Below are 12730 nucleotides of genomic sequence, written 5' to 3' on the forward strand. Positions count from 1 at the left end.
ATTCATAACATTACTTTAAGGAAATATTTTATTTATTAGAAGGCATTCATCACATTACATTAATATGATAACACAAACATTCACAATGTTTAACTTAAAAGGAATTAGCTCTAAACATTTAGAGACTTATTTAAGTACCTTCAAACATTTAGGCATTAATAGTGGTCTTCCATCATATGAAGCCACATAATAAGTTCTTAACACAATAAGAAAGTTTAAAGACAATCTTTAAATGCCTAAACAAACTTCCCAAGTAGTAAGCAAAAACATGGTGACCGAACCCTTCTCCACTCTTTTCTTTGCTTGTTCCTCTTCTACTTAGCTCCTCCACCTATATACAATTATACAAGTGATTAGCACTTTATATCAAATATAAATATTTAGAAGATCTAACAATTAGAATTGAAGATAAGAACATAAACCATACCTTGTGGCTTGTCCTTAAGAGTTGCAAGGTATAACCTGCAATTCCTCTTCCAATGCCCCTCCTTTCCACAGTGGTGGCAAGCCCCCTTGGGCTCCATTGCCTTCTTTTTCTTCACTCCCCCTTTCGGCTTAAGAGTGGGTGACTTCTTCTCCTTCCCTTTGCCTTTGCCTTGCAGCTTAGACTTAGAAGAGGATGGCTTGTTGTAGGCTACTGCAGAAGTCCCTACAACGTTCTCTTTCATCATAGTTTTCTCAGCAGTTACTAACATGTTTAGTAACTCAGAGAGAGTACTATCCATTTTATTCATATTGTAGTTCATTACGAACTGTGAGAATGAATCAGAAAGAGAAGCCAATATAAAGTCCTGGGCCAATTCCCTGTCAAGTGGAGTACCTAGGTTCTCCAGTTGTTCAATGAATCCTATCATCTTCAGTGCATGTAGATGCACTGGAGCCCCCTTGACCATCTTGGTCTTCACAAGTTCACAGACAGTGCTAAAACGACGGTTGAGCGTCCCTTCACCATATAACTCCGTAAGATGGAGTATTATGGAAAATGCACTGTCCATGCCCTCGTGCTGTCTCTATAGCTCCTCATTCATGGAAGCCAACAGATAGCACTTGGCTTGTGTGTCATCCTCAATGTGCTTGTCAAACTTAGCACGTTCATCCTCAGTGGCTGAAGGGCCAAGAGGTATGTGAGGTGGAGCTTTGTCTAGTACGTAAACAATCTTCTCCAATGTTAGGAGAATCTTGACATTACGATACCATGATGGGAAATTGTGCCCCTCTAGGCAATGTTTGTCGAGTATTTTCGTGAGTGTGCTTCCAACCATATCTAAATACATAAACAATAAAATAAATTAGTTTGATTGTTGATTAAGTCACACGATTCGGGTCTTTGAACCGAATGACACCACCCACCATTTTTGGCAAATTCCATATCCCTCAAGATGGAATCCGGGAGATTTCAAAGAAAGCTCCTAGCAGGTTATAGGAGGCTCACTATTACCAAGCCCACCTCACGATGATACGATGTCGGCTAGCAAAAATAATAATGAGAGGGTATACTTACCCATTCACAACAACCTCTTGTGATTACCTATCTTATTGGGCTCTAGAGAATAATGCCTCACGATGATACGATGTTGGCACCATTTCTTCTTAGTTAAGTTCTTACCCACCATGCCGGTTTAGATAGGGGTCCAAGTATAACCTCACGATGATACGATGTTGGTTACACTCGTTGCCTATTTTCACCACATCAAATGTCTTTAAATAGATTCCTCCTGAGTATAAGCATGCACTTTGCACTCCCCCATGATAGGGTGAAGGCGGTGTACAAGTCATAAACGATTGGAGCCTACCATGGTGGAAGGCCACGAAAAAAGTGTTCAAAGCACTCTTACGCTTTCAACTTAATATTGTATTTGATTGAGGGATTTTAAGGTCTCATCAATTTTATTTATTTAAACACATTCAAATAAATTGTGTCCTATTATAACTACTAGTCCAAAGTTTAATGAAATTAGTAGCATACAATATCCCCACTATTCATTTTCATAAAACAAATCAATATCAAAACATTTTTCAAAATATTGGAGATACATATAACTACTAATTGTATTCATTATAGTTTAGTAGCGTATGATACTCCCACTATTTTTTTTGAGAAAAAACAAATCAATATCAAAAACTAATTTTTCAAATATTGGAAGTAACTACTACTACTACGGTTTTTGCATTCCCTTGAAATTGGACTTTATAGTCATCTTAGGCTCTTGGATGACCATAGACTTATTGGTTAATTCAACAACGAGCCAACATTGTTGAATAAGATCTCGGGGAGGTTGTGTCAATTTAATTACGTGCTTTCAATTCAATTAAAACATTTTTGATTGAGCCATTAGAAATGAAAGACAATGATTCATTGCTAATTAGGGCGTTGGACCCATTTAATCTTTTTTATCTCATGTCAAAACCCTCTTTTAAATATGTCTCCTTACCAATAGTTAAAGAAACTCTAGTCTAGTACTAGAGGGAATCAACTAACTAAAAGAGATTAAGAAGTAATAAGAATTACAAACCGATTTGTACAAATTCCTACAAATTACACATACTAAGAGGGAGAGATAGATTAATGTCAAACATGATAAGGTCCAATTGAAATAGAAATTAAAACACATTCCCAAGGTTCAAACAATTTGAGTTTAGCGCCTTATTCTCGTAGCTCAATTATCGTTTAAGGCATAAGTCCATTGACACACCCCGACCGAGATCGGAGCGTGCTGGCCGTCACACGAAGGTGACGTAGCCATGTGCACGTGCGGAAGCTAATAAGGTAGTAATAAAAGGTACGAATAATTAAAAACTAGCATACAAAGTACTAGAATAAGTGCTAGTATGTGCGGTACAATAATTCAGAGCAGGTCTATAGCAGTCCAAATGAAACGACAATAGTGGTACGCTCGAAGGCGACCCTACAATGGTGAGTGTCTGTCAGAAACGCCGAAAAACCCTTTGGGGAAACCACCGCAACGGCTAAGCAACTAGAACCTGGAGGGGCGCAAAACAAAAGCGTGAGTGGGCAAAAACAAAGCTCTTTGAAAATCATTTAGCAAAATACATTCTAACCCCTCGCCGTAAAACCTGTATACTTCCCAGAAAATATATATACGCATAGTACATGTGTTAAGCATGCTCAAATATATGCCATATGCTCGATAATATGCCATGCCGACATCTCATAAAGATATGCAAGTGCTCAGGTATAATCATATCCATATCGTGTAATCTGGCAGCCGGAGTCACCTAACGTGACCTGTACGGCTGCCTATAGAGCTCTAATCTCAATCTCAATATCTGAACCTGACCACGAGTCGGAACCACCTAAAGTGGTCTGTACGACAGGACTGGGTGTAAATAAGTGCTACGATCACGTGAAGCCTGGGCGAATAATCGCGGGTCACCTACGAGTCGGAACCACCTAATGTGGTCTGTACGACAGGCCTGTGCACCTAGCTTGGATCCAAGCTGAGCCTAAGGTGCGGGAGGTGAACATCACGTGAAGGCCTGTGCCCTGCTCAGGGCGGGAGCACTAACACCGGGGGTACAGGTTATGAGCTCTCTAGGCATCTCAAACAACTGCTGAAAGTAAATGCGAATACCACTTACCTGGCACTTACCTGTGCGTCCACAGCACCCAATATGCATATATATATGTATGCCACTACTAATGCGTGCAATGATGCATAAACGATAATAATAACATGCATGGCATAAGGCAAATAACCCTTTTTAAATCAATTTCTGGGAATATAAATGTATATAGGTATATACGGAAAACAAAAGCCCACTCACTGGTATGTAGAAGGGTCGTAGCCCCCCTGTCTCGCGTGTGCACGCTCGTCCTCGGGGTACATGTCACCTAAATGCGAAACAACTATAAAAACGTTAACTTTAAAGCACATAACCCAATTCTCGTAAAAACTTCTCATACATTACTCAAAATGGACAAATGAATATACCAACGTGCTCTACACAACCTCAGGATCACAACCATATTTTTAAAATAATTTTTGGACCCCGCACGCGCCCCCACGCGCCAGGACAGGCACGGACCCACGCGCCCCCAAACGCGGCCACGTGCCAGGCACACTGACGGTGTCAACAGACGCCGTCAGGAATATTCCGTTAAACTGACGGAATATTCCGTCAAAACTAACCGGATCCGTTAACGGCGTTAGGAATATTCCGTCAGAATTGACGGAATATTCCGTCGCCTTCTTCATTCGATCGCCGGCGACGTCGCCGGCGCCGGAAACTGGGAAAACCTGCAACTTGGGTTTTCTCGCTCAATTTTCATCCGTTTTTCGTGATTCTTGGACCAAATGAAAGCCCTAGACTAGTAGAACATGTCCCAACAAGTTTTAAGGGCTAAAACTAAGAGATTATACCTGTGCAAATTCTTCAAAACCGGCCAACTTCGAACAGGACGATCCCGACGTCCAATTTTGTCCAACGAAGCACCCCGAGGCTCCTTGGGACCTCACCAACACATCTACAAGCTTCAAAAGCCCAAAAAATCAATGTACAAATCTTGCATGAACAGTACTCAATTCGGCCATTGATGAAACGACGTGAAAACGAAGTGTCTCTCACCTGAAAAGGGTATGGCTGAGCTCGTCTCGACCTCACGAGTCGAATGGTGTAGTTGGTTCCTTCGATCTGTGGTGGTTTGAGCGTTTTTGATGTTTGTCCGTACTTCGAAGGGAGAAGAAGAAGAAAGGAAGAGAGAGAGAGAGAGACACGGGACAGAGGCAGAGGGAGAGGGAGAGTGTGACAGTGTGTGTGTGTGAGTGGTCCAACACCTACCACCCCACACAAACAACCCACAACGTGACAAAAAAAACGAACTAGGGGCAAAAATCGTAATTTCACACGTGCGTTTCGAAAGTTCCGGGACGGGATGTCACAACCTTCCCACCTTAATAGAATTTCGTCCCGAAATTCAAAATAACCAAGTAACAGCCCCTAGTGGTCAAAGAACAAACGAGGATACAAATCCCTCATTCGATCTTCTGTCTCCCACGTTGCTTCCTCAACTGAATGGTTCCTCCACAAAACCTTCACCAAATTCACCGTCTTGTTCCTCAAACTCTTCTCTTTCCAATCAATGATCGTCACCGGTTCCTCATCATACGTCAAATCTGGGTTAATCTCAAGCGGTTGAGGAGGTATCACATGAGATGGATCAGCAACATAGTGTCGGAGCATAGACACGTGAAAAACATTATGCACTCTAGCCAACTCTGGAGGTAACTCCAACCTGTAAGCTACCTCACCGACTCGTTCTGTGACCACGTATGGTCCAATGTACCGGGGGCTCAACTTCCCTTTCTTTCCGAACCGCACAACACCTCTCCACGGTGAAAGCTTCAGAAATACCCAATCTCCAACCTCATATGTTCTGTCTGTAGCATGCCTGTCCTGAGCTGCTTTCAAGTTAGACTTGATTACCTGAACATTCCGAGTAGTCTCCTCGACAATCTCCGGACCCACTAAAACTCTTTCTCCAACCTCTGACCAACACAACGGTGTGCGACAAGCTCTGCCATACAAGGCCTCAAATGGCGCCATGCCAATGCTCGAATGAAAACTATTGTTGTAAGCAAATTCCATCAAATCTAACCGCTGGTGCCAAGCATCACCAAACTGCAACACCGAAGCTCGCAGCATATCCTCCAAAGTCTGAATAGTTCTCTCTGACTGTCCATCAGTCTGGGGATGATACGCCGTACTATAAAGTAATCTCGTGCCCAAAGCTTCCTGAAAAGCCACCCAAAACTTGGATGTGAACCGTGGGTCACGATCCGAGACAATACTCACTGGGACACCATGATACTTCACCACCTTCGAGATGAACAACTCCGCTAAACGGCTCAAAGAATACTTCTCTCTCACTGGAATAAAATGAGCCGACTTAGTGAGTCGATCAACTATCACCCAAATACCGTCAAAGCCATTTTGTGTACGCAGCAACTTGTACACAAAATCCATTGTGATATTTTCCCATTTCCACTCTGGAACGGGAAGTGGCTGCAACAATCCAAACGGCTTCTTCCTCTCTGCTTTAACCTGCTGACAAACAGCACACCTGCTCACATACTCGGCTATCTCCCTCTTCATACCCGGCCAATAATAAAATGGTCGAATGGTATGGTACATTTTAGTAGCTCCTGGATGCATGGCATAAGCCGAGATATGTGCTTCATCGAGAATTTCCTTCTTCAACTCCACACTATTAGGCACGAACATTCTACCTTCTAGCATTAACATGCCATCCGAATCTCGAACTCTGAGATCTCGCCTCTTTCCTTGCTCTCGAGCTTGAATAAGTTCTTGAGTCTCCAGATCAGCTACCTGAATCTCAAGCACCCGATCAACAAGTATTGGCCTAACTTGAAAATTAGCAAGTAACGCCACATCTCGATCTTCGGTTTCTAACCTCACTCCCGTAGCACGCAAGTCCGCCAATAGAGGAATACGACTAGCGTACAACGCATTAATGCGACCCTGAGACTTCCTGCTAAGTGCATCAGCCACTACGTTCGCACGACCAGGATGATAATCAATCGTGCAATCGTAATCGCTGAGCAACTCCAACCACCTCCGCTGGCGAAGATTAAGTTCCTTCTGAGTAAAGAGATATTGGAGACTCTTGTGATCTGTAAAGATCCTGCACTTCTCTCCGTAAAGATAGTGTCTCCACAATTTCAACGCAAAGATGATAGCAGCCAACTCCAAATCATGGGTAGGGTAATTCGACTCATGAGGTTTCAACTGCCGCGAGGCATAAGCAATCACCCTACCATGCTGCATCAATACACATCCCAGACCATTCAAAGAAGCATCGCTGTAAACCTCAAAATCACCACTATCGTCTGGGAGTGCCAAAACAGGTGCATGAGTGAGGCAATGCTTCAACTGCTGGAAACTCTGCTCACACCTATCATCCCACTCAAATTTAATATCCTTCCTCGTTAACCTCGTCAACGGCAAGGCAATCACCGAAAATTCTTAACAAATCTCCGATAGTACCCCGCCAATCCAAGGAAACTTCTCACCTCGGTGACGGTTCGCGGTTGCTCCCAACTTTCTACAGCTGCAACCTTCTGAGGGTCGACCAAAATACCCTGAGCAGAAATGATGTGCCCCAAGAACGCAACTTGATCTAACCAAAACTGGCACTTGCTAAACTTAGCATATAGCTGGTGTTCCCTCAACCTCTTCAACACCAAAGTAAGATGTCGAACATGCTCCGCTTTCGACTTAGAATACACCAGAATATCGTCAATGAAGACAATAACAAATCTATCCAAGTAAGGTTGGAACACCCGGTTCATCAAATCCATAAAGGCGGCTGGTGCATTCGTCAAACCAAATGGCATAACCAGAAACTCGTAATGACCGTAACGAGTTCTGAACGCCGTCTTAGGGACATCATCCCTACTGATCTTCAGCTGATAATAACCAGACCTCAAGTCTATCTTGGAAAATACACAAGCACCTCTCAGCTGATCAAACAAGTCATCGATACGAGGCAATGGATAACGGTTTTTAATCGTCACCCGATTCAGTTGCCTGTAGTCGATGCACAGTCTCAAAGTTCCATCCTTCTTCCTCACAAACAGAACTGGAGCACCCCAAGGCGAAGTACTAGGCTGAATAAATCCCTTATCCACTAACTCCTGCAGCTGAACTTTCAATTCCCTTAACTCCGCGGGAGCCATACGATATGGAGTTAGAGAAATAGGATTAGTACCTGGAAGTAACTCAATGGTGAACTCTACGTCTCGATCCGGGGGTAGACCAGGTAAATCCTCCGGAAAAACGTCAGGAAAGTGTCTGACCACTCTCACATCCTCAACTCTACTAGGAGCGGCCTCATCCAACACCACATGTGCTAGGTACCCCTGGCAACCTTTAGACAATAACTTTTTCGCTCGCAGCGCCGAAATAACACCATGTCTCACCCCACTTTGCTCACCCACAAAAGTAACCTCAGGTAGTCCAGGTCGGTGAAACGTAACTACTTTCCCGTAACAGTCAATGTTGGCACGATAGAAGTGTAACCAATCCGTGCCCAGAATCACATCAAAATCCACAATATCTAACGGGATAAGATCAGCTGACAAGGCAACACCCTCTACGATCACTGGACACCCTGGGTAAACACAATCTACAACACATCTCTCTCCTCTAGGCATAGCGAACTCTAAATCGTACCCTAGAGGTGTGGGGCGAGGTTGCGTCACTTGAGCAAAAGTATGAGAAATTACGGAATGTGTAGCTCCACAATCAATTAAGACTCTAGCAAAACAACCAAGAATGTTCAACGTACCCATAATCAAGTCTGGGTTGTTCTGTGCGTCCTGCAGAGAAATATTGTGAAGACGCCCCTGTCCCTGCTGACGCCCGCCGCGGCCTCTACTCGCTTGAACGCCGCGTCCCTGAGCACCACGCCCTTGACTGGGCTGACCCGACTGTCTCGAAGACCCTGCACTGCTAGTGGCAATCTCACCCTGCTGATACCGTCCTCCCTGATACCACTGAGAACCACCTACTGGAGCTGGAGGATACGGCATATAGCCGCCCGAATACTGAGGATAGCCACCCTGGGAATAGGGATCCTGGGGGTACTGATACTGCCCCGGAGCATAAGGGACAGCATCACCCTGATAGTGGTAAGCACCACCTCGGCCCGCCTGGCCGTAACTACTAGGACCCTGGATCTGCTGAAGTGGTGCAGGTGGTGGCATAAAGGTCTGCTGCGGTTTCTGCTGCTGCTGGCCCTGGGGACAATTCGCCGCTCTATGTCCCACCTGTCCACACGTGAAGCAACCACTGCTACCACGTCTACACTCGCCGAAATGCCGGTTGTTACACCTGCGACAAACTGGGGCTCTGCCTCGCCCACCATCGCCCTGCCTCTGGCCTCTAGCGCCACCAGAAAATCTACCTCCACGGCCCTGTCCAGTGGCACTGAAGCCACCACTCGAAGAACTCGAGCTAGCACCACCCCTCTTGAAGTTCTGAGTCTGACGGGGCCCGAGCGATACCTGACCTTTACCTTTGTCGTCTTTCTTCGAATTGCCGTCTTTCCCTTCATCACTATCGCTCGACATATTCTCAGAGTCTTCGATCCTCAACAATATCTCATAGAAGTCCTGGTAAGTCCCGCTGTGGACAGCAGTCGCCATCGAACGCCATTTCTTCTTAGTACCTTGGCGGAAGAGACGGAGCATCTCCGCCGGATTACCAGCGACATCAGGATGATAACGAGACAAATCCGTAAACTTGCGGTAGTACTCATTCGCCGACATCTTCCGCTGCTTCAGTTCAGTAAACTCCTGTTTCTTTCTATCGATGTACTCAGGGGGCACATACCTCCTTTTGAACAAATCTGTAAAAACATTCCAATCCGTCCTCTGCTCTGGAGTCAACCTACGAAGCGCCTGCTCCCACCAAGCTGCAGACTCAGTATCCAGGAACCATGTGGTCGTCTCGACCCACCTCTCCATAGGGAGATTTCCCTGGTTATGCAATACACGGAAGGTCTTCTCAACGTGTTCTAGCCAGCGCTCTGCATTCTCATGCCCCTCACTGCCCTTAAACTTATCCAACTTCAGATTATACATAGTCTCCAGAGGAGTCCTCTGGGGAGGGCGCATCACTGACTGAAGGGCTGTAGCGAAGACTTCCCCCAACTGAGCGACATCGGGGAAGTTAGACTCGGAAGTACGACGTGGTTCCCGACGAGGAGGCATAATTCTGACAGAAGACACCAAAATCATTAGAATACTCACAAGGACACAGGACTGCCAAACCTAGGCTCTGATACCAAACTGACACACCCCGACCGAGATCGGAGCGTGCTGGCCGTCACACGAAGGTGACGTAGCCATGTGCACGTGCGGAAGCTAATAAGGTAGTAATAAAAGGTACGAATAATTAAAAACTAGCATACAAAGTACTAGAATAAGTGCTAGTATGTGCGGTACAATAATTCAGAGCAGGTCTATAGCAGTCCAAATGAAACGACAATAGTGGTACGCTCGAAGGCGACCCTACAATGGTGAGTGTCTGTCAGAAACGCCGAAAAACCCTTTGGGGAAACCACCGCAACGGCTAAGCAACTAGAACCTGGAGGGGCGCAAAACAAAAGCGTGAGTGGGCAAAAACAAAGCTCTTTGAAAATCATTTAGCAAAATACATTCTAACCCCTCGCCGTAAAACCTGTATACTTCCCAGAAAATATATATACGCATAGTACATGTGTTAAGCATGCTCAAATATATGCCATATGCTCGATAATATGCCATGCCGACATCTCATAAAGATATGCAAGTGCTCAGGTATAATCATATCCATATCGTGTAATCTGGCAGCCGGAGTCACCTAACGTGACCTGTACGACTGCCTATAGAGCTCTAATCTCAATCTCAATATCTGAACCTGACCACGAGTCGGAACCACCTAAAGTGGTCTGTACGACAGGACTGGGTGTAAATAAGTGCTACGATCACGTGAAGCCTGGGCGAATAATCGCGGGTCACCTACGAGTCGGAACCACCTAATGTGGTCTGTACGACAGGCCTGTGCACCTAGCTTGGATCCAAGCTGAGCCTAAGGTGCGGGAGGTGAACATCACGTGAAGGCCTGTGCCCTGCTCAGGGCGGGAGCACTAACACCGGGGGTACAGGTTATGAGCTCTCTAGGCATCTCAAACAACTGCTGAAAGTAAATGCGAATACCACTTACCTGGCACTTACCTGTGCGTCCACAGCACCCAATATGCATATATATATGTATGCCACTACTAATGCGTGCAATGATGCATAAACGATAATAATAACATGCATGGCATAAGGCAAATAACCCTTTTTAAATCAATTTCTGGGAATATAAATGTATATAGGTATATACGGAAAACAAAAGCCCACTCACTGGTATGTAGAAGGGTCGTAGCCCCCCTGTCTCGCGTGTGCACGCTCGTCCTCGGGGTACGTGTCACCTAAATGCGAAACAACTATAAAAACGTTAACTTTAAAGCACATAACCCAATTCTCGTAAAAACTTCTCATACATTACTCAAAATGGACAAATGAATATACCAACGTGCTCTACACAACCTCAGGATCACAACCATATTTTTAAAATAATTTTTGGACCCCGCACGCGCCCCCACGCGCCAGGACAGGCACGGACCCACGCGCCCCCACGCGCGGCCACGTGCCAGGCACACTGACGGTGTCAACAGACGCCGTCAGGAATATTCCGTTAAACTGACGGAATATTCCGTCAAAACTAACCGGATCCGTTAACGGCGTTAGGAATATTCCGTCAGAATTGACGGAATATTCCGTCGCCTTCTTCATTCGATCGCCGGCGACGTCGCCGGCGCCGGAAACTGGGAAAACCTGCAACTTGGGTTTTCTCGCTCAATTTTCATCCGTTTTTCGTGATTCTTGGACCAAATGAAAGCCCTAGACTAGTAGAACATGTCCCAACAAGTTTTAAGGGCTAAAACTAAGAGATTATACCTGTGCAAATTCTTCAAAACCAGCCAACTTCGAACAGGACGATCCCGACGTCCAATTTTGTCCAACGAAGCACCCCGAGGCTCCTTGGGACCTCACCAACACATCTACAAGCTTCAAAAGCCCAAAAACTCAATGTACAAATCTTGCATGAACAGTACTCAATTCGGCCATTGATGAAACGACGTGAAAACGAAGTGTTTCTCACCTGAAAAGGGTATGGCTGAGCTCGTCTCGACCTCACGAGTCGAATGGTGTAGTTGGTTCCTTCGATCTGTGGTGGTTTGAGTGTTTTTGATGTTTGTCCGTACTTCGAAGGGAGAAGAAGAAGAAAGGAAGAGAGAGAGAGAGAGACACGGGACAGAGGCAGAGGGAGAGGGAGAGTGTGACAGTGTGTGTGTGTGAGTGGTCCAACACCTACCACCCCACACAAACAACCCACAACGTGACAAAAAAAACGAACTAGGGGCAAAAATCGTAATTTCACACGTGCGTTTCGAAAGTTCCGGGACGGGATGTCACATCCATAGTCACCCATTTTCTAATTACTTAATCACATTAAATGATTAAATGGAATGCAACATAATCAATTAGATTTAGTGCATATGGGCATAATTAAATGATGTGTTTAAACATTAAACAAAATTAAAATCAAACATTTCAATTTTTAAATAGTAGGGGTCTAAATGCAAATATGAAAACGTTAGGGGTCAAACCATAAATACTAAAAGTAAAACCAAACTTTTCATGATTACAAAAGGACCCTCAAGTGGGAAATCCATTGAGTTTGGCCGGCCATATGAAGGGGGAGGTGGGTAGGTCTCACCCACCTTGCATTATTTCAACATAAAGAAGAAAAAGAATTCAAATTATGCTTGCACTTGATTTTGCTTTAAGGAAATTAGGGAAAAAGTTTTAAAATATCCTAAAGAAGTCTAGGATTGAAAAAACCTTTTGTAATAAATATTGATGATAAGAATATCATCCAAATCCATAAAACAATTTATGAACTTAAATAAAACTATTTTCAAAAAACAAAACCATGAACACCAAGAACATAACCAAGAACTTCAAGAACACATTTTTCTAGCTTCAAAGTGTGTGTGTGAGGTTCAAAACAAAACACAAACACATAGCCAAAAAATCCCCTTTTGCCGTGCCCTCCCTATGATTCAAAACCCCAAAATTTGTTCTAAACTCAC

At 44.6% G+C, this 12730-nt stretch overlaps 1 protein-coding gene and 1 pseudogene across 1 annotated transcript; both read right to left on the bottom strand.

Moving 5' to 3' along the window:
• Positions 1–314: 314 nt before the first annotated feature.
• LOC148696353 (uncharacterized) lies at positions 315–1028 on the bottom strand (annotated as a pseudogene).
• Positions 1029–3782: 2754 nt separating this feature from the next.
• LOC148696354 (uncharacterized) lies at positions 3783–9978 on the bottom strand. Its single transcript, XM_088696207.1, has 2 exons — positions 8330–9978; positions 3783–3853 (listed from the first exon to the last, which is right to left on the bottom strand). Exons 1-2 carry the CDS (start codon positions 9780–9782, stop codon positions 3783–3785), a joined length of 1524 nt encoding a protein of 507 aa, XP_088552333.1. The 5' UTR covers positions 9783–9978.
• Between the last annotated feature and the right edge of the window lie 2752 nt (positions 9979–12730).

Source organism: Pyrus communis, chromosome 6 (assembly GCF_041283825.1).
Source record: "Pyrus communis isolate YQ-2024b chromosome 6, ASM4128382v1, whole genome shotgun sequence".
NCBI classification, from domain to species: Eukaryota; Viridiplantae; Streptophyta; class Magnoliopsida; order Rosales; family Rosaceae; genus Pyrus; species Pyrus communis.